This window comes from Scyliorhinus torazame, chromosome 21, assembly GCF_047496885.1.
Source record: "Scyliorhinus torazame isolate Kashiwa2021f chromosome 21, sScyTor2.1, whole genome shotgun sequence".
NCBI classification, from domain to species: domain Eukaryota; kingdom Metazoa; phylum Chordata; class Chondrichthyes; order Carcharhiniformes; family Scyliorhinidae; genus Scyliorhinus; species Scyliorhinus torazame.
The window spans coordinates 44519454-44547131 of NC_092727.1; the positions used below are offsets into that span (position 1 = coordinate 44519454).

At 54.8% G+C, this 27678-nt stretch overlaps 1 protein-coding gene across 4 annotated transcripts in view; it reads left to right on the top strand.

Moving 5' to 3' along the window:
- Positions 1-27678, top strand: part of robo3 (roundabout, axon guidance receptor, homolog 3 (Drosophila)) — a 709023-nt gene that overhangs the window by 298282 nt on the left and 383063 nt on the right. The window contains exon 1 of one of the 4 annotated variants that reach the window (XM_072486720.1): positions 75-570. The exons of the other annotated variants lie outside the window; for them this stretch is intronic. Within the exon in view, the coding sequence (XP_072342821.1) occupies positions 513-570 (58 nt within the window). The 5' untranslated portion in view covers positions 75-512. Of the gene's footprint in view, positions 1-74; positions 571-27678 lie in introns of those variants that run through there. 4 annotated transcript variants of the gene reach the window in all.

The window sequence follows — 27678 nt, forward strand, 5'->3', positions numbered from 1 at the left end:
GGAGCGAGTAGGGGGTGGAGTTGGGGAGGGGGAGGGGGAGCTACTCCCGAGAGTGAGAGGCAGAATGTGTGGAGAGATCTGGGCGGTGGAGAGAGGCGGGCTGGAGTGCGTGACGAAATCAGCTGGGAAGTTGGAACAAGTTAACAAGAGAGAACTCTGTGGGGCCGGGAGAGGGAGAGAGGGAATGAATGAGTGAGTGAGTGAATGGAAGTGGCCTGGGTCCATTGAGAAGAGAGACAGCGACGTCGCAGACACAGAAAATCTTTCCCTGAGTTCACGGGGGATACGTGGGGACATCGGGAAAGGTTGCCGAACGCCTGCTGTTTCAGCCAGAGTTGGAGTGAATTTCACCGAGTAACCGGCGGTTCGGATTCTGGATGTGCCGCTGCTTTTCTCGCCGGATCGGAGCCAGAGAAGAGGATTTTAAAATATATATATATAAAGGAATTTTTGTATTACTTTTTCTTCTTGAATTGTAACGATCTGGGACGGGCGGTTTGAGGAGACCCGCGATGCCGAGTGTGCCCGGGACACTGCACTTTCTCCTGCTCACTGTCAGCTGGACTGCGGGTAAGGGACAAGATAACGTACAATACAGGATTGTTGTTTATAAATGTGGGATCCAAATTAGCGGCAAAACCCGGGCAAGCATCAAAACTAAACCAACTTTGTCACTTTCAAATTCTCCTAAACCGCCTATCGCTGGCTCCTGACATAGGAAACCGGTGCTGTAAAAATAAATTCAGAGGCTTTGCAAATATGAATTCCAACAGAACCGAGCGAGACAAGCAACAATGGAATTCATTACAGTAAAGGAGCTTTGATTACTTTTCTGTGGGTTTAGCCTTCAGAGGGCGAGGTTGGGGGGGGGGGGGGGGGCGGGGGGGGGAGAGGGCAAGGATGGAATATTTGATTCGGTCAGAGGGAACATCAGAAAGTTGGTCAATGTGTAATGCAGATGTGTGTGGTTTACTGTCGCTACTTGAAAGGATGCAGGGCTGTGGGATAAACTTAGTTTCCACAAAAAACTGTGTGTGAGGGAGTGAGGGGTAGAGAGAGGTCCTGGCAGATGTAACCACAGACCCCTCTCTGTCTCACACACACACACCTTCTCTCTCGTATACATACCTCCCTGTCTCACCTTCCCTCATACACACACCTTCCCTCTCTCATACACACAACTCTCATACACACATCTTCCCTCTCTCTCATACACATACCTCTCACACACACCTTCCCTCTCATACACACACCTCTCATACACACACCTTCCCTCTCTCATACACATACCTCTCACACACACCTTCCCTCTCTCATACACACACCCCTCATACACACATCTTCCCTCTCTCATACACATACCTCTCACACACACCTTCCCTCTCATACACACACCTCTCATACACACACCTTCCCTCTCTCATACATACCTCTCACACACACCTTCCCTCTCTCATACACACAACTCTCATACACACACCTCTCATACACACACCTCTCACACACCTTCCCTCCCTCTGATATGCATTCCTCTCTCATATTCACACTTTCCCTCTCTCTCATACCCACCCGTATACAAAGAGAATCGCACTTCACGTTTTACGCTGAAGACAGATTTAGTAAAATCAGTGGAAAGAGAAAAGAAACACACCCCGCGTTAATCTGCACAATATTCCCTCCCCTCTCGCCGTATCCTTTAAAAGTGGCTACTTCCCCCTACCCGACCCGCTGAGGCTTATCTCCACAAAGGTAGGGAGATGATACTGTACACAAGCAAAGCACAGGGAAATCGATCCGTCACTCCTACATTTCGCCATATACACCAAAAAAAAAACCGATAGCTTAAAATGCCAGATCTTATTTAGAGGGTTGAAGTTTAATAAAATGCCTGCTGAAGATCAGCCGGAAATCAGAGGGATTCCAGTCTATTGTGTGAACTCGCCCGATAGAAGTGGTCCTATATTTCTCCTCCATGCAGTTTGCATTGCTGTCGGATCTCAGCAGTGTTTGTGGCGTTGGGCAGCTTTATATTTTTTTATATACAGAGAGCTGGCGGGCCTGTGAACACAGACACGTGCAGCTGGGCAAACAGCTAAACCAAACTGAGAAGTGTGAGTGTCGCCGTGTGTGTTAGAATACAATACCCTCTCCAAACAAGGAGCCGCTGCTACCCTGGAGCCTCACGGAATGCACTGAGCCATTTGATTTCTGGAGGAAATTTGAAACAGTTGGCAGTGGAGTGTTGAGAAATTGTGAATCTATTTCTGTTCGATTTGGGGTTAAAATTGTAAAGGAGAGTACAGAAAATGCCGGATAAACTCAGATGTGGAAGCATCTGTGGAGGGGGAGACAGGGGTAACATTTGGGATCGAAATGATCCTTCTGCTCTGTCAAAGGATCATTTAAACCCGAAACGTTCCGTCTGCTTCACTCCACAGATGCTGCCAGATCGGAGATTCTCTGGCATTTTCTGTTTTTATTTCCAGCATCCAGTGTTTTGCTTTTATTTGTGCGTCAGTTACTTCTGGTTGACCAAGTCCATGGTGTTTATCAGAGCAGAAGGAGGCAATTCGGCCCATCTAGTCTGAACCGACACTCAAATAGCCGACCCAGGCTCCTCCCCCGCCCTCCCCACCCAGGCTTACCCAAGCCATCCAGTCTCAATCCCCCACCCAGGCTCCCTCCCTCCCAGGCTCAGTCTCTCTCTCCCGCCCCCCCCCCCCCCCCCCCAGCTCACTCCACCTCCCCCACCCACCCAGGCTCCCCCAACCCCCAGGCTCACTCCCCACTCGCAGACTCAGTCTCCCCCCTTCCCCCCCCCCCCACCCAAGCTCACTCCACCTACCCCCCACCCACCCAGGCTCCCTTCCCCCCCCCCTCAGGGTCACTCCCCCCCCCCTCCCAGGCTCCCTCCCCCCCTCCCAGGCTCAGTCTCCCCCTCCCCCCCACCCAAGCTCACTCCACTTCCCCCCCCCTCCCAGGCTCAGTCTCCCCCCTCCGCCCCCCCCCCCCACCCAAGCTCACTCCACCTCCCCTCACCCACCCAGGCTCCCCCCCAGGCCCCCTCCCCCCAGGCTCACTCCCCCCTCCCAGGCTCCCCCCCCCTCTCCCAGGCTCCTTCCCTCCCCCCCAGGCTCCCCCCCCTCCCAGGTTCACCCCCCCCCCAGGCTCCCTCCCCCCCCCAGGCACCCTCCCCCCCCCTCCAGACTCCCTCCCCCCCCCCCCTTGGCTCATTCCCTCCCCCCCCAGGCTCCCTCCCCCCACCCAGTCTCAATCCCCACTCCCCCCCACCCAGTCTCACTCCCCACTCCCCCCCACCCAGTCTCACTCCCCACTCCCCCCCCACCCAGTCTCACTCCCCACTCCCCCCCCACCCAGTCTCAATCCCCACTCCCCCACACCCAGTCTCAATCCCCACTCCCCCACACCCTGTCTCACTCCCCCCCCCCCCCCAGGCTCACTCCCCCCTCCCAGGCTCACTCCCCCCTCCCAGGCTCACCCCCCCCCCCCAGGGCTCACTCCCCCCTCCCAGGCTCACTCCCCCCCCCCAAGGCTCACTCCCCCCCCCCCCCAGGCTCACTCCCCCCCCCCCCAGGCTCACTCCCCCCCCCCCCAGGCTCACTCCCCCCCCCCAGGCCCACTCCCCCCCCCCCCAGGCTCACTCCCCCCCCCCCCCAGGCTCACCCCCCCCCCCAGAGGCTCACCCCCCCCCCAGGCTCACTCCCCCCCCCCCCAGGCTCACCTCCCCCCCCCCCCAGGCTCACCTCCCCCCCCCCCCCAGGCTCACCTCCCCCCCCCCCCAGGCTCACTCCCCCCCCCCCCCGAGGCTCACTCCCCCCCCCCCTCCCAGGCTCACTCCCCCCCCTCCCAGGCTCACTCCCCCCCCTCCCAGGCTCACTCCCCCCCCCTCCCAGGCTCACTCCCCCCCCTCCCAGGCTCACTCCCCCCCCTCCCAGGCTCACTCCCCCCCACCCTGTCTCACTCCCCCCCCCCACAGCCTCACTCCCCCTCCCAGGCTCACTTCCCCCCCCCTCCCAGGCTCACCCCCCCCCCTCCCAGGCTCATTACCCCCCCCTCCCAGGCTCACTACCCCCCCTCCCAGGCTCACTCCCCCCCCCCCAGGCTCACCCCCCCCCCAGGCTCACCCCCCCCCCCCAGGCTCACTACCCCCCCCCTCCCAGGCTCCTCCCCTCACCCCCCTCCCAAGCTCACTCTCCCCCTCCCACCACCCCCAAGGCTCCCTCACCCCCCCACCCAGGTTCACTCTCCCCCCCCCCCCCTCCACCCTGGCTCACTCTCCCTCCCTCCCAGGCTCTCACTCCCCCTCCACCCCCCCACACCCAGGCTCACTCCCCCCCCCCCAGGGACACTCCCCCCCTCCCAGGCTCACTACCCCCTCCCAGGCTCCCCCCACCAGGCTCACACCCCCCAGGCTCACTCCCCCCCCCCCCAGGCTCACTCCACCCCCCCCACCCAGTCTCACTCCACCCCCCCCACCCAGTCTCACTCACCCCCCCCACCCAGTCTCACTCACCCCCCCCACCCAGTCTCACTCACCCCCCCCACCCAGCCTCACTCACCCCCCCCCCCCCACCCAGGCTCACTCTCCCCTCCTCCCCACCACCCAGGCTCACTCTCCCCTCCCCCCCCCTCCTCCCAGGCTCACTCTCCCCCTCCCAGGCTCCTCCCCTCTCCCAGGCTCTCATTCCCCCTCCCCCCACCCAGGCTCACTCTCCCCCTCCCCCCCACCCAGGCTCACTCTCCCCCTCCCCCCCACCCAGGCTCACTCTCCCCCTCCTCCCACCCACCCAGGCTCACTCTCCCCCTCCCCCCCCCCCCACCCTGGCTCACTCTCCCCACTCCCCCCCACCCCCACCCTAGCTCACTCTCCCCCCTCCCAGGCTCTCACCCCCCCCACCCAGGCTCACTCTCTCTCCCCTCCCCCAGGCTCACTCTCCCCCTCCCACCCACCCCCAAGCCCCAAGGCTCCCTCACCCCCCACCCAGGCTCCCTCTCCCCCCCCCCCCCCGGCTCACTGTCCCCCCTCCCAGGCTCACTCTCCCCCCTCCCAGGCTCTCACTCCTCCTCCCCCCCCACCCAGGCTCACTCTCTCTCTCCCCTCCCCCAGGCTCACTCTCCCCCTCCCACCCACCCCCAAGGCTCCCTCAACCCCCACCCAGGCTCACTCTCCCCCCTCACCCCCACCCAGGCTCACTCTACCCCCTCCCCCCCCCCCACCCAGGCTCACTCTCTCTCCCCTCCCCCAGGCTCACTCTCCCCCTCCCACCCACCCCCAAGCCCCAAGGCTCCCTCACCCCCCACCCAGGCACCCTCTCCCCCCCCCCCCCCGGCTCACTGTCCCCCCTCCCAGGCTCACTCTCCCCCCTCCCAGGCTCTCACTCCCCCTCCCCTCCCCTCCCCCCACACTCAGGCTCACTCTCCCCCTCCCCTCCCCTCCCCCCCACACTCAGGCTCACTCTCCCCCTCCCGCCCCACCCTGGCTCACTCCCCCCCCCCTCCCAGGCTCACTCCCCCCCCCCCCTCCCAGGCTCACTCCCCCCCAGGCTCACTCCCCCCCACCCTGTCTCACTCCCCCCCCACAGCCTCACTCCCCCTCCCAGGCTCACTTCCCCCCCCCCTCCCAGGCTCACTACCCCCCCCCCCCAGGCTCACCCCCCCCCCCCAGGCTCACCCCCCCCAGGCTCACCCCCCCCCCCAGGCTCACTACCCCCCCCTCCCAGGCTCCTCCCCTCACCCCCCTCCCAAGCTCACTCTCCCCCTCCCACCACCCCCAAGGCTCCCTCACCCCCCCACCCAGGTTCACTCTCCCCCCCCCCCTCCACCCTGGCTCACTCTCCCTCCCTCCCAGGCTCTCACTCCCCCTCCACCCCCCCACACCCAGGCTCACTCCCCCCCCCCCCAGGGACACTCCCCCCCTCCCAGGCTCACTACCCCCTCCCAGGCTCCCCCCACCAGGCTCACACCCCCCAGGCTCACTCCCCCCCCCACCCAGTCTCACTCACCCCCCCCCACCCAGTCTCACTCACCCCCCCCCACCCAGTCTCACTCACCCCCCCCCCACCCAGCCTCACTCCCCCCCCCTCCTCCCAGGCTCACTCTCCCCCTCCCAGGCTCCTCCCCTCTCCCCCTCTCCCAGGCTCTCATTCCCCCTCCCCCCACCCAGGCTCACTCTCCCCCTCCCCCCCCCACCCAGGCTCACTCTCCCCCCCACCCAGGCTCACTCTCCCCCTCCCCCCCACCCACCCAGGCTCACTCTCCCCCCCCCCCCACCCTGGCTCACTCTCCCCACTCCCCCCCACCCCCACCCTGGCTCACTCTCCCCCCTCCCAGGCTCTCACCCCCCCCCCACCCAGGCTCACTCTCTCTCCCCTCCCCCAGGCTCACTCTCCCCCTCCCACCCACCCCCAAGCCCCAAGGCTCCCTCACCCCCCACCCAGGCTCCCTCTTCCCCCCCCCCCGGCTCACTCTCCCCCCTCCCAGGCTCACTCTCCCCCCTCCCAGGCTCTCACTCCTCCTCCCCCCCCCACCCAGGCTCACTCTCTCTCTCCCCTCCCCCAGGCTCACTCTCCCCCTCCCACCCACCCCCAAGGCTCCCTCAACCCCCACCCAGGCTCACTCTCCCCCCTCACCCCCACCCAGGCTCACTCTACCCCCTCACCCCCACCCCACCCTGGCTCACTCTCCCCCCTCCCAGGCTCTCACTCCCCCTCCCCTCCCCTCCCCTCCCCCCACACTCAGGCTCACTCTCCCCCTCCCCTCCCCTCCCCCCCACACTCAGGCTCACTCTCCCCCTCCCGCCCCACCCTGGCTCACTCTCCCCACTCCCCCCCCCCCCCCACGGCTCACTCTCCCCCCTCCCAGGCTCTCATTCCCCTCCCCTCCCCCTCCCCCACCCAGGCTCACTCTCCCCCTCCCCCCCCCACCCAGGCTCACTCTCACCCCTCCCCAGGCTCACTCTCCCCCTCCCCCTCCCACACACCCCCAAGGCTCCCTCACCCCCCCACCCAGGCTCCCTCTCCCCCCCCCCCCCATCTCACTCTCCCCCCTCCCAGGCTCTCACTCCGCCTCCCCTCCCCCACCCAGGCTCACTCTCTCTCCCCCCCCCAGGCTCACTCTCCCCCTCCCACCCCCAAGGCTCCCTCGCCACCCCTACCCACGCTCGCCCCCCCAACCCACGCTCGCCCCCCCAACCCACGCTCGCCCCCCCAACCCACGCTCGCCCCCCCAACCCACGCTCGCACCCCCCTACCCACGCTCGCACGCTCCCCCTACCCACCCCCCCCACGCTCCCCCTACCCACCCCCCCCCACGCTCCCCCTACCCACCCCCCCACGCTCCCCCTACCCACCCCCCCCACGCTCCCCCTACCCACCGCCCCCCCACGCTCCCCCTACCCACCCCCCCCACCCTCCCCCTACCCACCCCCTACCCACCCCCCCACGCTCCCCCTACCCCCCCCCCCCTCCCCCTACCCCCCCCCCTCCCCCTACCCCCCCCCCTCGCTCGCCCCCACCCACGCTCACCCCCCCTACCCACACTCACCCCCCCCTACCCACACTCACCCCCCCTACCCACACTCACCCCCCCCTACCCACACTCACCCCCCCCTACCCACACTCACCCCCCCCTACCCACACTCACCCCCCCCTACCCACACTCACCCCCCCCTACCCACACTCACCCCCCCCTACCCACACTCACCCCCCCCCTACCCACACTCACCCCCCCCCTACCCACACTCACCCCCCCCCTACCCACACTCACCCCCCCTACCCACACTCACCCCCCCTACCCACACTCACCCCCCCCTACCCACACTCACCCCCCCCTACCCACACTCACCCCCCCCTACCCACACTCACCCCCCCCTACCCACACTCACCCCCCCCTACCCACACTCACCCCCCCTACCCACACTCACCCCCCCTACCCACACTCACCCCCCCTACCCACACTCACCCCCCCCTACCCACACTCACCCCCCCTACCCACACTCACCCCCCCTACCCACACTCACCCCCCCCTACCCACACTCACCCCCCCCTACCCACACTCACCCCCCCCTACCCACACTCACCCCCCCCTACCCACACTCACCCCCCCCTACCCACACTCACCCCCCCTACCCACACTCACCCCCCCTACCCGCACTCACCCCCCCCTACCCGCACTCACCCCCCCCACCCACACTCACCCCCCCCACCCACACTCACCCCCCCCTACCCACACTCACCCCCCCTACCCACACTCACCCCCCCCTACCCACACTCACCCCCCCCTACCCACACTCACCCCCCCCTACCCACACTCACCCCCCCCTACCCACACTCACCCCCCCCTACCCACACTCACCCCCCCTACCCACACTCACCCCCCCCTACCCACACTCACCCCCCCTACCCACACTCACCCCCCCCTACCCACACTCACCCCCCCCTACCCACACTCACCCCCCCCTACCCACACTCACCCCCCCCTACCCACACTCACCCCCCCCCTACCCACACTCACCCCCCCCTACCCACACTCACCCCCCCCTACCCACACTCACCCCCCCTACCCACACTCACCCCCCCTACCCACACTCACCCCCCCTACCCACACTCACCCCCCCCCTACCCACACTCACCCCCCCCCTACCCACACTCACCCCCCCTACCCACACTCACCCCCCCCCCCACCCACACTCACCCCCCCCCCCACCCACACTCACCCCCCCCCCCCCACCCACACTCACCCCCCCCCCCCACCCACACTCACCCCCCCCCCCCACCCACACTCACCCCCCCCCCCCCCCCCACCCACACTCACCCCCCCCCCCACCCACACTCACCCCCCCCCCCCCACCCACACTCACCCCCCCCCCCCCACCCACACTCACCCCCCCCCCCCACCCACACTCACCCCCCCCCCCCACCCACACTCACCCCCCCCCCCACCCACACTCACCCCCCCCCTACCCACGCACATCCACAATTCACCTAACCTGCACATCTTTGGACTGTGGGAGGAAACCGGAGCACCCGGAGGAAACCCACGCACACACGGGGAGGATGTGCAGACTCCGCACAGACAGTGACCCAAGCCGGAATCAAACCTGGATCCCTGGAGCTGTGAAGCAATTGTGCTATCCACAATGCTACCGTGCTGCCCTAAATGAGGGGATGTTAGGTGGATTGGCCATGATAAATTGCCCTTAGTGTCCAAAATTGCCCTTAGTGTTGGGTGGGGTTACTGGGCTATGGGGATCGGGTGGAGGTGTTGACCTTGGATGGGGTGCTCTTTCCAAGAGCCGGTGCAGACTCGATGGGCCGAATGGCCTCCTTCTGCACTGTAGGTTCTATGTTCTATGACTTTCGCATGGCCAATCCACGTAACCTGCCCAATTTTGGGTTTATTTTCCTCGAGTCCTTAACTCACTACGTATCCCTCGTGAGAGTCTCTCCCCCCGTACAGTTTCTCTGAGTAAACATCGAGAGGAGGTGGGTGTACCAGCCACATGTCCATTCAGACTGTGAGATGATGCAACCCTCCCTCCCTCCCCCCCCCGGGGGGAGACTCTGGATTGGATTCCCCACCCGTTCAAGTCTTGCATTTGGAGATGTGTACCCAGTAATTTTGAGACTTGCAAATTCGGGCTCTTTTCGTTTTCTCATCTCAATAAAAGCTGTGTCGTTGCCAAACAAGAGATCCAATCAGGTTGTCGCGATCGGCAATTTGAATTGGGACCGGTTGTGGCATTGCGACAGGAATTCAGAGTGAGAGAACCGCGTTTTCACAGCTCGGATCGAGTCAATCCGCAAAGTCACCTCACCTTAGTTCAGGGTTAATCCTCCCAGGTGCTGGCTGGTCGGCCTCGACCTTTGAATGAAACGTTTAGGAGCGTTTTGTATGGAAGTGCCCAGTGTTGGTTAATTAGTGGATGCAGATCAGTTTTGCCCCTGTGACCTATCTCCTTGTTTACACGTTCTGGTGTTTTTACTTATTTGTCCAGGGGCTTAGTGAATAGAAGCATAATAGCACTGAATATTGCTGGCTGTGAATTAAACACGCAGTCATTAACACTTCAATTAAAACGTTCGACACACAGGAACGGGCATTCTAGCAAGCTAATTATTTCACCTAAAATAGGATTACAAATGTAACCCTTTCAGAACGAGAGTAAACTGAGCGCCTCCCTCACTGTCGGAGCCAATTTTTAAATTGTGGTAATAACCTCAGTATCATTGTTAAACTCTCAGTTGTAACACACCTCGCCTTACCTTCATTACCAGCCCCTTGGCGATATCACTCTCTGTCACACCCACTATCATTATAAGGCGCGCAGTTCTAACCTTTCCTTTCTTGCACACCTCCCACTCATTAACCGGCCCTTGGTAATAACACGCACTCTGGTACACACCCACTGTCATTATCAAGCTCTCTGTTACACACCAACCCTCACTTGCAAGGCTCCCTGTTGCAACACTCTCTGTTGCACACATCCCACATTCATTCTGTGACACCCAAGATTTCCCAACGTCAAATTCTCAGCCACAGAAAATTTCAGAAATCGACCATTGCCGAGGAATTGGGAGCAGGAGAGAAGGGATCCGAGAGCACCCTCCCCCCCCCCCCCCGAAAGAAAATCAGGAAAGTCGCAAACACCTTTACAATAAATCCTTGAGTTAACGTGGGACTCCTGGCTCGACTTTTAGAAACAGAAAAGGCTGGATAAACTCCGCAGGTCTGACAGCATCTGTGAAGTGTCTAAGTGACCCTTCTAGAGAACTGTTTTATTAATTGGGACAAATTGGGAATAAGAGTCGCCCAGACTTGAAAGGTTAGCTCCCTTCTCTCTGGACAGATGCTGTCAGACCAGCTGAGATTGTCCAGTATTTTCTGTTTTTGGTTCAGATTCCAGCATCCGCACTAATTTGCGTTTATATTAATTGGGAGTGTGGCTGTAAAATCAGACTGTGTATGAGGCGCTTCTCCCGTTTCTGGATTCTCGCATGGACTGAGCTTCCGATCTGTTGCTGCTCTCTCTCTCTCTCTCTGTCTGTCTCACTTTCATGCCTCTTCATTGACTGTATGTTTCTGCTTGAAGTGACATTCTCTAAATGTCTGCCAGTTTCATCAAAAGAAATTGCTGCCCCAACGCTTTTATTAACGAAAGAAGGAAATACTTGCATTTGTATAGCACCTTTCGTGACCTCACAATGTCCCCAAAACGTTTTGCAGCCAGTGTTGAATTGTCCTCACTGTCATAATGTGGGAACCAAGGCAGCCACTTTAGCCACAGTAAGTTCCCACAAACAACTACCAGACAATGTGTTTTTGTGATGTTGACTGCAAGGCATAAATATTTGCCTTGCCTTGCCACAGAAGTTTGGTGTAAAATACTTTCTAATTGTAGGGTTGCTGGTTACAGCATTCTGTTATTTACCCACCTTCACTCTTTTGGTTCTGGTACTTTCATACAACTTCTGAAATTGTTATACTGACATATGAGGAAAGATTGAATCAGTGAGAATTGCATTCGCTGGAGTTCAGAAGAATGAGGAGGGGATCTCAGAAATCAATAAAATTCTAACAGGACTAGACAGGGTAGATGCAAGAAGGATGTTCCCAATGGTAGAAGTGTCCAGAACCAGGGGTCATAATCTGAGGGTGGACCATTTAGGACTGAGGTGAGGAGAAATATCTTCGCCCAGAGAGTGGCGAGCCTGTGGAATTAGTTACCACAGGAAGTAGTTGAGGCCAACACATTGTGTGTTTTCAAGAAGCAGTTAGATGTAGCACTTGGGGTGAAGGGGAGCAAAAGAAATGGGGGAAATCAGGGTAGGCTATTGAGTTGGATGATCAGCCATGATCATTATGAATGGCAGAGTAGCTCAAAAGGCTGAATGACCTCATTGTGCTCCTAATTTCTATGTTATAAGGTTTCCAGTCAGGGAACATCTTCAGTTTATGTTAGAACACTCCTTTTTTACATACACAGACACATACACAGGTTTCTAGTGTAATGCTCCCAGTTCTAATACTGCTGGACACAGCTTCTATACATTTGATCATCTTTTGTGTGCTATATCATGGGATGTTGAAAAAGAGTTCATCTTTACTTAATTCCAGTCGACAACAACCCAGTGATAATCGGTTGCTGGTTGGTTTTGGCAAGGTGACAGCTATTACCCATTCTCTTCAGAGCTGCACAAAACTCTTCCAATTAATTGGAATGGAACAACTCACTCTGGTTGCCAAGGTGCAGATTTTTTTTTACAGATCTGTTCATCAACCCCCATCCCACCACTGACTGTTATTGCCCCATTGTTATTGCCCCATCAGGTTTGGTATAACCTCTTCGACCATTTGGTTTGTCCCTCTGTTTCGTCCTGCTGTCCACCAGTTAGCAAAATGCTTGTGACCAATATCCAAAATGCCAAAAACCATCAGTCACCGCTGCGGGATGATTGATGTTTTGTGCCAGCCATGCAGAGGAAAGAGTGACCCAGCAAAACTCCAGAATGCATTTGGAAATATTTTAAGGCAAAGTGGTTGTCACAGAAAGTAACCACGTCAATTATTGAAACGTTTGGATAGGAAAGCTCAAAGATGAAAAGGGGGGAGAATTTTAATTCTTTCCACAAATCAACCAACTGATTCTTGGCATTTGCTCCTGGCAGCTGCTGTGTGTCTTGCCAGGGTGGGTACAGCCTGAATTTGCTCCTTTTAAACGGATGTCAGTTCAAAGCTGGAGACAGCCCCTTTCCTGATGTGAGCTTGACCTTGGCCTCGATCTGTGGAGTGCTGAAAGGGGAGAGCGAGTGCAGTTTTCAGTGCAGCCTCCAAATCAGCTGCTTTCGGAGTCTGGTGTGATTCCTGTTGGCATCTGAGTAGGAGTGCTCAATGCCTCAGAGATCTGCAGTAAAAGGAGGAAGCCAATAGTCAAAGTGAACCTTTGATTCCATTGGATTGAAATCAGGCCGGACAAACTCAGCCTCCTGCTCACCGCCCTGACATGCAATCATGAAATGATAACAGCACAGAGAAAGGCCATTCAACCCATCATGCCCATGTTAGCTCCCTGAAAGTCCCACTCGACGTTTTCTTTGCAAATTTCTTCTTTCCAAGTGTTAATGCAATTTGCTTTTGAAAGCTACTGACTGGGTCTGGCTAGCCATGTGGAAATCAACCTGGTTTTTACATCCTGATAAAGTGACTTATACGCTTGATGTGATGATTTTGTCAAGCCCCTCACCCATAAGATTCAATAACTGGAAATAACAATGGTCTCCACAGTCATGACAGTTGTTCAGGATATGGGACTTCCACCTCTGCATCCTGTGTTCAAATACAGGGCTGATTGACTCGATGAAAGGCTCCCCCTCTTTGTCAGCTGTAAGGATTTGAAGCAAATGATTATGGACAGTCTCAACCAAGTCTCTGTCCACAACTTAACACAATGTGGCACCAAGTTATCAATCTGACTCGGGCCACATGGATACGATGTTTGGAGAACAGAAAGATCACAAGGTACAGTAGCAGCTATCCTGTGGGGCTGTGATTAAGGCACAATGTTGGGCCTTGTGTCGTGGGAAACTTTATTGTATTTACTTGTATCAGGTGTGACTGGATGTGTTAGATAGGAGAGTGTCGAGGGATCTTCACTCTGTACCTAATCTTAAAATTACTTGTGAATGAATGCTCCCTGAAATCAGCCCAGGGAGTGGCTATTGTGGATTGGCTCTGCTATAACCTGATAAATCCAATCAGGGGAAATGTTTATATTCAAGGAATGGTGTGAATATGGTACCCGTTACCACACGGCAAGTAGTAAATACATTCAAGAGGAAGCTGGATATGTACATGAGGAAAAAAGGAACACAGGAATATGCTGATGGGGTGAAATAAAGTAAGGTGGGACAAAGCTCGTCTAAAAAGTTGGGCTGATTGGCCTTTCTCAGTGCTGTAAAATTCTATGTAATTCTGTTTGACTCTAATTTCAGCAATATTACATAGAACATACAGTGCAGAAGGAGGCCATTTGGCCCATCGAGTCTGCACCGACCCACTTAAGCCCTCACTTCCACCCTTTCCCCGTAACCCAATAACCCCTCCTAACCTTTTTTGGTCACTAAGGGCAATTTATCATGGGCAATCCACCAAACCTGCACATCTTTGGACTGTGGGAGGAAACCGGATCACCTGGAGGAAATCCACGCAGACACGGGGAGAAAATGCAGACTCCGCACAGACAGTGACCCAAGTCGGGAATCGAACCTGTGACCCTGGAGCTGTGAAGCCACAGTGCTAATCACTTGTGCTACAGTGCTGCCCAAGAATATTTTTCTTGCTATTCGATTCCCCAAATCTTGTTTTATAATTAACAATTGAGTAGTGCCAAAAACAATTGTGAGATATAGATGCCGAGTGTTGAATCTATCTACTGTAGTTGATCTTTACATGATTTTTACTTTGTATTGAAAATTACTTTTAGATGTAACTCTCGGCACCATTCTTAACTTGTATAGCTGTGATTACAACATTACCATTGCTAAGTGTTAATTGAGACTGCCCCATCTTTGCACAGTCTCTGTGTCTTAACATTCTGTGTCTCCTAAACTATTGAATTAATTATAAATGAACAGTGTATGTCCAATTGCGAAGAAAGGCCTAAGGACATAAGCTCAGGGTTGGTTAAGGCTGACTGTGGGACTTATTAGAGGGCAGTCAACACTGGAGCGGGCTATTAAAGAGGATGGTTGAGACCAAGGCACTGGAACTATTGAAGAAGAATGTTATAATAAGAGGACAGCACGGTAGCACTGTGGTTAGCACAGTTGCTTCACAGCTCCAGGGTCACAGGTTCGATTCCCGACTTGGGTCACTGTCTGTGCGGAGTCTGCATGTTCTCCCCGTGTCTGCGTGGATTTCCTCCAGGTGATCCGATTTCCTCCCACAGTCCAAAGATGTGCAGGTTTGGTGGATTGGCCATGCTAAATTGCCCTTCGTGTCCAAAAAGGTTGGGTGGGGTTATTGGGTCAGGGGGATAGGGTGGAGGTGTGGGCTTAGGCAGGGTGCTCTTTCCAAGGGCTGGTGCAGACACGATGGGCTGAATGGCCTCCCTCTGCACTATAAATTCTATGCTTGTAGAACTGAAACCCTTTATGCAAACTTACAGTGTAGCCTTCATAGAATGAAACTCTCTTATTGTGGAACTACTGCACACCTATAGTGAAAATAATGTGTGTACATTCAGTGTCATGGTGTACTTAATTTGAAAACCTAAAAGGCAATGATTTAGTTTCAAAATGCCATCAGATCTATAGAATCCCTACAGTGCAGAAGGAGGCCATTCAGCCTATCGAGTCTGCACCGGCCCTCTGAAAGAGCACCCTACCTAGGCCCACTCTCCTGCCCTATCCCCGCAACCCAACCTAACCTGCATAACATTGGACTTGGACACTGAGGGGGAATTTTAGTATGGCCAATCCACCTAACCTGCACATCTTTGTACTGTAGGAAAAAGTCAGAGCACTTGGAGGAAACCCACGCAGACACAGGGAGAATGTACATACTCCACGCAGACAGTCACCCAAGGAATCAAACTCGGGTCCCTGGCGCTGTGTAGCAGCAGTGCTAACCACTGTCCTGCCATGCTGCAAACGATTTTGCAAAAGAGTTAATAAAGCTTGACGAAGTACACCCTGGTGGCTTTATGGATTTATGTACTGGTTGGCATGGCGCCGTTTTGCATGGAAGAGGTTCTCTGGCTCACTCCTTTGTCTGTACTTTCTTAGCTGATCTCACACTCGGAGCAACTAGGACACTACAATGTCACCGCAACCCCCACCCTTTACTCCACTCCCCACCCCGAGGTGTGGATCGTTCAGAAACCCTCTTTCTGAACTCTAGTGCTAGAAGATGTGCAGTGTGACTGAGAACAGGATTGGGTTTAGCTTTGCTGCCTCCAATTCTGAATAGCTCTTGGACGGCTATTTGACCATGAAGCAACAAAGCCGGCCACAATGCTACTCATTGTATATGCTCAGACATAAATCAGGCAATTTTAACTGGGCACATTCATCAGGAACCTGGTGAGTTGGGGTGCAATGCTCGTTTTAAACATCTCCAGATTTTACTGTCCTTTGAAGATGGTGGAAAATAATATTGAGCGGGGAGTGAAGTCAGCAATGTCCCCAAGCCTGTGGGTTCAGTTAAAATGGAACCCCAATGTTACAGGCCTTGGTGCTTGATCAATCTCCGCTTCCTTTTAAAATGCCGGTTCTCCTATCTCTCCAGAGGAACCACTCCTCTCAGGGGGTCAATCCGCAATTTTCAAACCCATTTGAAATGAAAGTTTTCGGAATACTTTTCACACTGGAAGAGCGGATCTTCTATCAGGCCACTCTTCCACCAGTAGAACTGAGTGAGCTTATTGCTCATTCATTGCAATAAGCTGTGACAGAAAAGTCATACGTGTGACAATTGCCCAGCCTGTAAATAAGATACAATAGAGAGGGAATCTTTCTCAGCGATGCATAAACTCCCACTAGATGCTGGTTTATTTTTTTGCTTTTGTGTGTGACAAATGTCAGAGAATCACACTCATTGCCAGTATTGTAAAGCTTCCAGTGAGGGATATTTACAACTGAGTTCCCATTACTTGCTGTAAAGGGGTAAGGGAGGGGGGCGGAGGTGGGGGGGGGGGGGGGGGGGGGAAGAGAGGAAGAATGCCCATGCAAACCAAAGGGGTATTATTCAAGCGCTCTTCCATTAGAAAAGGAATTGGGATCAAGACTGATTAGCGTCTTTGGTGTTCTTTGACGCCAGAACTATAGCAACAGACACAGGCAGGAACAGAATGTAAAAGGTCCATGGGCAGGGTGGAAATAACAGTGCCAAACAAATTGAAATTTACATGGGGCTGAGCCTGAGTCGAGTAATGAGTAAACTGGGCTTTTTTGTTGAGGGGCTGTTGTGTTTTATTGAAGTCGTTTTTAAAGAGAATGTCCCATGCTTCTGCTTTTGGACCTCTGCTCCATGTCACAACAGCAAATGGAAGCTTCATTTGGACCGATTCTGAAAACATGCAGTGAAATAAAGTGCAATGTTTACTGTGTCTGAATTTCGGAAGTTGCTTAATCTGTCTAACTGCCCTCTGTTCTGATAAGTATTTGTGTTCAGTGTTGTTGGTCAGTTCTGTGAGGCTGACAGCTGAGATTTACTGATAAACCCTTTTCAAAATGCTGCTAATGAAGCAGAACTGTGAAATCTTCTTCACAGTCCCTCTGTCTCATTAGGGCTTTATTCTTTTGTCTCAATGCATTTGGACATTTTCGGGCAAATTTCTCACTTGTGTTCCCCTGGGTCTCTCACGTTGTCTTTTCGGCTGGAACCTCTGATATGGAAATACTTTAATTTCTTGGAAAATCAGAGGCCATGTACTGACTATTTCCCCAATATCTATTCATGTTGGGAGCACTTAATTGGAAAATGTAGTCCTTTGCTCACTATCTCCTAATACAATGGACATAATTTCATTTGCAGGGAGAGATGGGACTTGATTCTTAATTAGAACTTGATTTTTCAACCTTTGCTCACCATTAGTTCCACAACAATGGCATGTTGGTTGAAATGGTTACACTAATAGGTTAAGTGGTGTTACCTGTATCCAGATTCAGATGTTCAGTTGGCAGTGGCAATGAAAGGGAGGTAACTGGTGAGTTCACATAGTGTTCACCCTCTGTACTTAGTTCACTGAGTTTGATGGCTCTTCTTGTGCCTAGACTGCAAGGCTATTTACATTTACCATTTTATTTTAGCAACCCGCTTTGAGGGGGAATACTGTGGAGATTCTGGGAAAGGGATCTTGGACTGTTCTCTCTGAAGTAGTGTCCAGACTGCTTGGTGCTTTTCCCATCCTTTGCCAAATTGAAAATCACTTGGTCTGACTTTTCCATGTCCATAGATGCTTTGTCCACATACAGAAGTAGTGACATTTTGCCTAGATATGGGACGTCTTCATGTCACATATTTAGTTTAATATTTCCCTTTTTTATTTGGTGTCCCTGCATCATTTGGAACCTACGACTAGGTTTTTATCAAGGGGTGGTGTGTGGGGGGTGCTTCACATCAGCAAAAAGTAACTTAAGCCAAAAGCAGACCTCCCTGTGGGAGTTCACTAACTCCATAGCAATCTACTTGCACAATGCAGACAATTTAAATATAACGAAGTATTTGAATGAAAGCACAGCAAAATGCCACCATCGCAGACCTGCAGGAACTGTTTCTTTTTGTTGAGAGTCAGGCTCCTCTGTTTACTGACAGAGCTACTACTTAAGAAAACCTGTGTTCTCCGTAACACCTTTCCAACGGACTCGGAACCTGTGTGAATGAGTTAAAATTGGTGATTGACAGCTCAGGCTGAAAAGATGGGACTTTCCAGTGGCTTTTGTCAGCCATGGAGGTGTAGAATGTTACAGGTTTGCGGGGTGGGGGGGGGGTTAGAGGTCTGAGATGCAAATCGCTATGTGGAGTAGGGCCAAATTTACACCATTTGCTTTTGCCTAAATGTTGTTTTCAATTAAGAGACAATTTAACATGGCCAATCCACCTACCCTGCACATCTTTTGGGTTATGGGGGTGAGACCCACGCTGATACGGGGCGAATGTGCAAACTCCACATGGACAGTGACCCAGGACGGGATCGAACCCGGGCCCTCAGTGCCATGAGGCAGCAATGCGCCACCGTGCCGCCTTTGCATTTGTCTAAATTATGCAAGATAAATTGATGGGCACTGAGGCAGTTGCTGAGCTTCTCTGTGTGTCAGTGAATTGAGTGGATGGTTGAAAGCATCTATTCACCTATTGTTACAGTGGCCTATTTATTGCCTGTATTTAAATAAGCCAAAGCATGCATGCGCAGTGGAGGGGGTCTCTTCCGCCTCCGCCATGGTGGAGACCATGGCGAAGGCGGAAGGAAAAGAGTGCCCCCACGGCACATACCCGCTCGTGGATCGGTGGGCCCCGATTGCGGGCCAGGTCACCGTGGGGGCACCCCCCGGGGCCAGATCGCCCCGCGCCCCCCCAGGACCCCGGAGCCCGCCCGTGCCGCCTTGTCCCGCCAGTAAGAGAGGTGGTTTAATCCACGCCGGCGGGACAGGCATTCCAGCAGCGGGACTTCGGCCCATCGGGCCGGAGAATCGCCGAGGGGGGTGCCCGCCAACTGGCGCGGCGCGATTCCAGCACCCGCCGAATCTCCGGTGCAGGATTCACGCCAGCCCCCGGCGATTCTCCGACCCGGTGGGGGGTCGGAGAATCTCGCCCCTCTTCCACATCAACTTTATCATCATTGCCCTGTCAGAGCCATCAGGTAAAACTGCTCTCAGCTGCTCCTTACAAAGGGTCAGTGCAATCTGAATCTCCATAAAACCAGGGCATGAAGTGACAGGGCTCATTTCACGCAGATATGGGGCGGAATTCTCCCCACCCCACGCCGGGTGGGAGAATCGCCGCGGCGCCACCCCGGCACCCGCACGCGATTCTCCCACCCCCCCAAACCGGCGCGGCGAGAATCACGGCTGGCTGCTCGGAGAATCGCCGCTCGCTGTTTGTAACGGGCGAGCGGCGATTCTCCGGCCCGGATGGGCCAAGCGGCCTGCCCAACACGACAGGTTCCCACCAGCGCAGTCCACATCTGGTCGCTGCCGGCGAGAACAGCGCGGGGACGCTGGGGGGGATGGGGGGGCTGCCTGTGGGGGGGCGACGGGGGTTCCTGCACTGGGGGGGACTCAAAAGGGGTCTGGCTCGCGATCGGTGCCCACCGATCGGCGGGCCGGCCACTCTGAAGGAGGACCTCCTTCCCTCCGCTGCCCCGCAAGATCCATCCGACAGCTTCTTGTGGGGCGGCCGCGGGGAGGCCGGTCAACCTGCGCATGTGCGGATGACGTCATTTATGCGGCGCCGGCCGTGACATTTACGCGGCGCTGCTTTTGCGCGGCGCCAAGGCCTGGCGCGCGTAAATGACGCGGCGCCGCTCCTAGCCCCCCGGGGGTGGGAGAATAGGGGGCTGGGAACGTCCTCCGACGCCAGAGTGAAACACTCCGGTTATCACTCCGGCGTCGGCACTTAGTCTCTCGATGGGAGAATTGCGCCCATGGTTTTGGAAGGTTTAACTTCCCGCCTTCCCTCAGAGCAACACACCAGTGGGCTTGAGTGAAATTCCTGGTTTTACACCTTCATTACCTCGCAAGGTGATTTCCATCCCTCCTGCTGCTTCCTCCATGTTGATCCATATCTTTGTCCTAGTGGTGGAGCTGACTTGACTGTCTACAGTCAGTCAGAATGCAGTCACCCCAAATGAACCAAGAAAGCTTAAACGCTGCAGCAAAGTGTCCTCCAATGAATTGTTTATTATTTTCCGTTCTCTTGTGCTGAAGAACTTGCATTTATATAGTGCTTTTGACAAATCTGCAATTTTCAGCCTTGAAATACTTTTGAAATGTAGTCACTGCTGTAATGCAAGAAATGTAAACAGCAATTTGATAGCAACCAGATGTCTTAGTGATGATGGTTGAGGATTATAAATTGGCCAGGAAACAGGCAAAAAACCCTCTCCTCTCCTTTGATACAGCTGAAGGTGGTATAGAGAACATCTCACAAGGGCGAGGATGAGCCGGCTCTTTGAGGGGGTAGAAAATGTGTGTGAACGTTGTGGGGAGGTGCCCCGCAAACCACGTTTGATGTGCCATCAATGAACACAAGACGAGTAGTGAATGCAACTGAGGCTTTAATAATCTAAACAGAAAGCCTCCTGGCCTCTGATCCCGAACTGGGGCAGAGGCGGAGATCAGCCACCTTTATACTGAGCCCGAGGGGGGGGCGCAGCCATCAGGCAGTGGTTTACCACATTACATGTAATACAGTAGCAGTTTATCACAATACATATAATACACTAACAGTGGTTTACCACATTCACCCCTTGTTAAAAAAAAGAGTCCGACGGGGGTGAAATGGACTTAAAGGTCAAGTCTGTCGGGGGACTTGACCTTCCACCATGATCGCCTCAGTCCGGCTGTGGTGTGGGCACTGGTGTCGAGTCCTGCGCGTCCGGGAGCGTGTTGTCATCTTCTTCACCCAGCAGTTGAGTCGATGGAGGTGGGGGGGGGTGGGGGGGGGGTGCTGGGGCGGGGGGTGGTGGTGATGGACACTGGTGGTTCTGCGGGTGCCAGTTCTTGAAGTAGCTGGGTAGTTGTGGAGGGAGACGGTGTAGGGTCGGGGGTGGTGGTGATGGTCGCTGGGAAACCTGCAGGTGCCAAATCCCAGAGAGAGACTGTGTCCTGCCGCCCGTCCTGATGTGTCACGTAGGCAGCTTGTGGGTTGGCATGGAGGAGCAGGACCTTCTCGACGAGGGAGTCGGATTTATGGCTCCTCGCATGCTTCCGGAGGAGGACGGGCCCTGGGACTGTCGGCCAGGACGGGAGCGAGACCCCGGAGGTGGACTTCCTAGGGAAGGCAAACATACGTTAGTGAGGGGTTTCGTTGGTGGCAGTGCACAGGAGCGACCGGATGGAGTGGAGCGCATCGTGGAGGACCTCCTGCCAGCGGGAGTCTGGGAGACTTCTATACCGTAGGGCCAGGAGGACGGCCTTCCAGACCGTCGCGTTCTCCCTCTCCACCTGTCCGTTGCCCCGGGAGTTGTAGCTGGTCGTCCTGCTGGATGCGATGCCCCTGCTCAGCAGGAACTGACGCAACTCGTCGCTCATGAAGGAGGAACCCCGATCGCTATGGATGTAGGTGGGGAACCCGAACAAGGTGAAGAGACTGTGCAGGGCCTGCCCGCCTGGTTGAGGGTAGCGGCCAGGGCAAAGTCCGATGCATCGCTCTCCACCTGGAACGGAATGGACTTGTCCACAGCATGCATCGCGGCTTTCGCTATATCTGCCTTGATGCGGTTGAAGGCCAGGCAGGCTTCAGCTGTCAGGGGAAAAATGGTGGATTTAATAAGAGGGTGGGCCTTGCCTGCATAATTGGGGACCGACTGGGCATAATAAGCGAAGAACCCCAGGCATTACATCGGGGTCGCGCCCTAGGACTCCGTTTTCCACAACGTAGCCAAGGATGGCTAGGCAGGTTGTGCGGAAAACGCATTTCTCCTTATTGTAGGTGAGGTTTTCGTCATGGTCCTGCTGGTCATGGCCGCAGATGGTGACATTATCTAGGTACTGGAACGTGGCCCGCAGCCCGTACTGGTCAACCATTCGGTCCATTTCTCACTGGAAGACGGCCATCTGCCTCGAAGGCAGTGTATTGGTGGTCCTCCGGGCGGATAGAGAGCTGGTGGTACACGGACTTCAAGTCAACTGTGGAGAAGACTCGATACTGCGCAATCTGGTTGACCATGTCAGATATGCGGGGGAGGGATTACGCACCGAGCTGCATGTACCGGTTGATCGTCTGACTGTAGTCCATGACCATTCGTGTGCTTCTTCCCAGTATTGACAACCACCACTTGTGCTCTCCAGTGGCTGGTACTAGCCTCAATAATCCCCTCTTGTAGGAGTTGCTGGACCTGCGACCTGATAAAGGCCCTGTCCCAGGCATTGTATCGTCTGCTCCTAGTAGCGACGGGCTTAGGCTTTAATAAGCTGAACAGAAAGCCTCCTGGCCTCTGATCCCGAACTGGGGCAGACGCGGAGATCAGCCACCTTTATACCGAGCCCGAGGGGGGGGCAGTGGTTTACCATATTACATGTAATACAGTTTACCACAATACATATAATGTACTACAGTGGTTTACCACAACGTTCATATGTTTTGGTCCTGTCCAAAGCTGGAGGATTACTGGAAGGAGCTGCACTTGAAACTGGACCCGGCCCTTGGGAGGCCATATTCGGGGTGTCGGAACAACCAGGGTTGGAAACTGCTGCAGTGGCAGATGTTGTAGCCTGCGCCTCATTGATCGCCTGAAGGCAGATCCTGTTGGGATGGATAGCAACGTCTCCACCCTGTGCCCTGGCATGGCGGGGGGACCTGCTGGAATTCTTGACTCTTGAGAAGGTCAAATTTGAACTGAGGGGAAGGATGGAGGGGTTCTACAATTCATGGGCATTATTCATTATGCACTTTCGAGAATTGGATCACATCGAATATTGGGGGGGGAGAATTGGGGGGCGAGAGGGGGGACTGTATGTGTTAATGGTGACTATGGGTGATTGGGGGGCGAAATTCTCCCCCAACGGCGCGATGTCCGCCGACTGGCGCCAAAAACGGCGCCAATCAGATGGGCATCTCGCCGTCCCAAAGGTGCGGAATGCTCCGCACCTTTGGGGGCCGAGCCCCGACATTGAGGGGCTAGGCCGGCGCCGGAGGGATTTCCGCCCCGCCAGCTGGCGGAAATGGCGTTTGTTGCCCCGCCAGCTGGCGCGGAAATGCGGCGCATGCGCGGGAGCATAAGCGGCCGCCGACAGTTTCCCGCGCATGCGCAGTGGGGAGAGTCTCTTCCGCCTCCGCCATGGTGGAGGCCGTGGCGGAGGCGGAAGGGAAAGAGTGCCCCCACGGCACAGGCCCGCCCGCGGATCGGTGGGCCCCGATCGCGGGCCAGGCCACCGTGGGGGCACCCCCCGGGGTCAGATCGCCCCGCGCCCCCCTCAGCACCCCGCCCATGCCGCCTGGTCCCGCCGGTAAATACCAGCTTTGATTTACGCTGGTGGGACAGGCAATTTCTGGGCGGGACTTCGACCCATTCGGGCCGGAGAATTGAGCGGGGGGTCCCGCCAACCGGCGTGGCCCGATTCCCGCCCCCGCCCAATCTCCGGTACCGGAGACTTCAGCGGGGGCGGGATTCACGGCGGCCAACGGCCATTCTCCGACCCGGCAGGGGGGTCGGAGAATGATGCCCCTGATTCCTTTTTCTTATTTGTTTATGTTAACATGCGGGCTAATGTTTGGGGGTTTGGTGGGAGGATGGGATTGTTGTTATTGATATGGGGATTGACATTGCATTCGTTACTGATTATTGTTTTTTGTTGGGTGTAAATTTGGGAGAAAATGTGAAAAAGGAGAATAAAAATATATTTTTTAAAAGGTTAGCTGGGGTCATATATGGTGATAATTCAGGGGAGTGGACCTAGATAGGGTGCTCTTTCAGAGGGTCAGTGCAGACTCAAAGCGCTGAATGGCCTCCTTCTGCACTATAGGGATTTTATGATTCTATGAAAAATGTGTTGATTTTTAATCAAGGGAAATTGTGATGATATCCACTTTTTCTCCATAGATCATGTTGTACTTCAAGATCAATAAGGCGAACATTACAAACATTTCTAAATGGTTATTACAGACATTGCAATGATATTCAAATTATCTAGATAGTCCATGCTGCGCTCTGAGGTGCTTCAACACTTGCATTTATTATATGTAGCCAAGAATGAGCTCCTAGTCCGAAGGGGTCTGCATGGTTACCAGCCCTTTGATGTACTATAGCTGAAAGGCCTTACACACTGGTCTTTCCCCATTGCGACTCTGCAGTGGCTGTCCCTGGCTTGAGTGTGTCCCTAAGCACATAGCCAGGGCTTTGGAGTGTGCCAGCTACTCACTGAAATCTCAGAGTAATAATGTCTCATCAAAGTAGCTATTGACTAGACCATGAATATTACCAGAGCACTGTCATTCCTAATATCCCAAATACTCTCTTTCCAGCAAACATTAATGGATAATAATCCATTGTGGAAGCAGTGGACATGTTTTTATTTTGCAACCCAAGTTGTGAAGTTGATTGGAGCACTATTGAGATCCAACCAGCCAGTAAATGGGGTCCTACCTGGTCTGTCCGATTTTGTGCTACACATGAGGAACACCTTCACCCATTGTGTAATCAGATGACCGGGTTCTCAACTTCTCGTGCTTTGTTTGCACGAAACCAACAGTCTGCTCCCTCCCTGATGAAGCTGGAGTGAGAGCTCAGTGCCACAGTATTAACTGATTATTGAATGATCTGCAGTTACTGTGCAGTTGCTGTGGCCACTAAAGTAAGAACAGCAAGTACTGTAACGAATGTTGAGGATACTTTGAAAGAGGTTTTAATATTTTCAAACATACGCACATCCCACCAATATCATGCTCGGGTTCATGCAGAAGATTTCTTAAGTAAGTAGCACAGATACACTGTATACTTGAGCAGTTTGATTCGACTTTTTACATTGCAAATTTTATCTCGTGCCAGACTCTAAGCATATGATAGAACTGCATCTTGAAGCAGGAACTAGCAAACACAGTGCTAGGCTGCTGGTGCAATTATCGGGTGCCATTTTTCACGAGCTTCCTAATGTGGAGAAGGTCGGCATTGTCAAGCAACGTTTTGCTTAATGCAGGACAATCAATAGCACAATGTGCACATTTAGTCATTAATTCAAAATGCGCAGTGTGACAACATGTGCCTTCGCCCCTGAGGCCTGGGTTCAACTTAAACCAGACAGATGGGGTGAAAGCTGTTACTTTTTGCATTTAAAAGCTTTATTTATGCAGCCTCAGTCTTGTTGCGTTGATAAAAATCAACGGTACAAGTGTATTCCCTGCCCCCACCCCACTTCTCCTATTGAATATTCACAATGGAAAAGAGGAGCAACAGAACTTAGGGTTGCCAACTCTCCAGGATTGGCCTGGAGTCTCCGGGAATTGAAGATCAACCGCCATGACACTGCTTTATGTGCAACCCTGGAGAAAATTCATCGGGACCTTGAAACACATTTGTCCCTTTTGTCATTTTCTTGGAACATTTCTCTTCATCAGCTATAGCAATATTGAAAATGGGGTAGAAAAGGCTGTTTCACTGACATCCAATTGGGTAATGAGTCATTTTGTTTTCTGAGGGAGGCAGTGTGTCAGAGGTTTGGGTGTGTTGGATGACCAACGGCTCGGACGTGGGGCAAATCATGTGATGAAACCACCAGGATTATATTTAATCACAGTTGGCGACACGAAGGAGAATTTAGATGTCAACCAAGAGATTTAGGAGGTAAGATGGGGATTAGTGGTAGAGACCTCACTTGCTGAGTTGAAAGATGCAGTTTTGAGACGTGCGCATATTTTCTTACTTCAGAGCAGCACAAGAGTGTTACACTCTAAGGGTGACATCTTTCAGGCGTGTGAGATTAAACCAAGGCCATGTCTGCCCTTTCAGCCGAAAGGGAAAGATCCCTTGGCAATATTTTGAAGAAGACCAGAAAGTTCCCTCCAGCACCATGGTCAGTATGTACTCTCAACCAGGCACAAAAAAAAATGCAAAAGCAAAATGCTGCAGGTGCTGGAAATCATGGGGAAAAGAAGCAGAAAATTCCGTAAATATTCACCATGTCTGGCTGCATGAAAGATGCCGGGCGGGATTCTCCGACCCTGGGCTGGGTCGGAGAATCGTCTGGGGGGGGGGGGGGGGGGGGAGGGGCACGATTCATGCGACGCCGGTCCACCGATTCTCCAGTCACCGGAGAATCGCCACCATTGGTGCCGGTCGAGGGCCGCTCTACGCTGCCTCCCACGGCGATTCTCCGCACGCGTTGGGCCGAGTGGCCGCCAAGAATAGGCCGAGTCCTGCCAGCGCCGTTCACATGTGGTCCTACCTGGCGGGACCTCAGCGTTCATCCTGCGGGGGGGGGGGGGGGGGGGGGGGGGGCTGGTGGGGGGAGCAGGGATCCGACCCCGGGGGCGGGGGCCTCCACCGTGGCCTGGCCTCAATCGGGGCCCACCGATTGGCAGGCCGGCTTCTCCTGGTGGGGACCTATGTTCCTGCGCACTGGGCCCCTGTTGGGGCCAGCGCGGAGAAGGCAACTAGCGCGCATGCGCGAGTTTGCACCGTCGTAATGCACATGCGCGAATTTGCGCAGGCCGTAGCACGCATTCGCAGACCCGCAACGGCCGTTTGACGCCGGTATCGGCAGCTGTGCTGGCCCCCTGTAGGGCATAGGATCGCTGATCCTGGGGGCCTGTTGACGCCGCCGTAAAGCGCGACGGCGTTTACGACGGAGTCAATACTTAGCCTCAGCATCAGAGAATCCCGCCCACCATCTGGCCATTTATCACATTGCTGTGGGATCTTGCGCAAATGGACAACAGCATTTCCATACCTGACGATGACTACACTTCAGTGGCAGTAAAGAGCTCTGGAATACCCTGAAGGTTGTAAAAAAATACTATGCAGAAAGAACATAAAGAGAAAAAAATTAAAGTAGGAACTAGGAGCAGGAGCAGGCAATTCAGCCCCTCGTGCCCGCTCCGCCATTCAATACGATCATGGCTGATCTCCTCTCGGTCTCAACTCCTCTTTCCTGCCCACTCCCCACAATCCTTCATCCCACTACTAACTTTGTTTTCTTTTTTTATAAATTTAGAGTACCTAATTATTTTTTTCCAATTAAGGAGCAATTTACCGTGGCCAATCTACCTACCTGTACATAATTTTGGTTTGTGGGGTTGAGACCCACACAGACACAGTGAGAATGTGCAAACTCCACACGGACAGTGACCCGGGGCCGAGGTCGAACCTGGGTCATCGGCACCGTGTGGCAGCAATGCTAACCACTGCGCCATCCTGCTGCCCAGCGCACTACTAATTAATAACCTATTTATCTCCTCCTTAAATTTGTTTAATGTTTCAGAGTCCCCTGCATTCTGGGGTAGAGA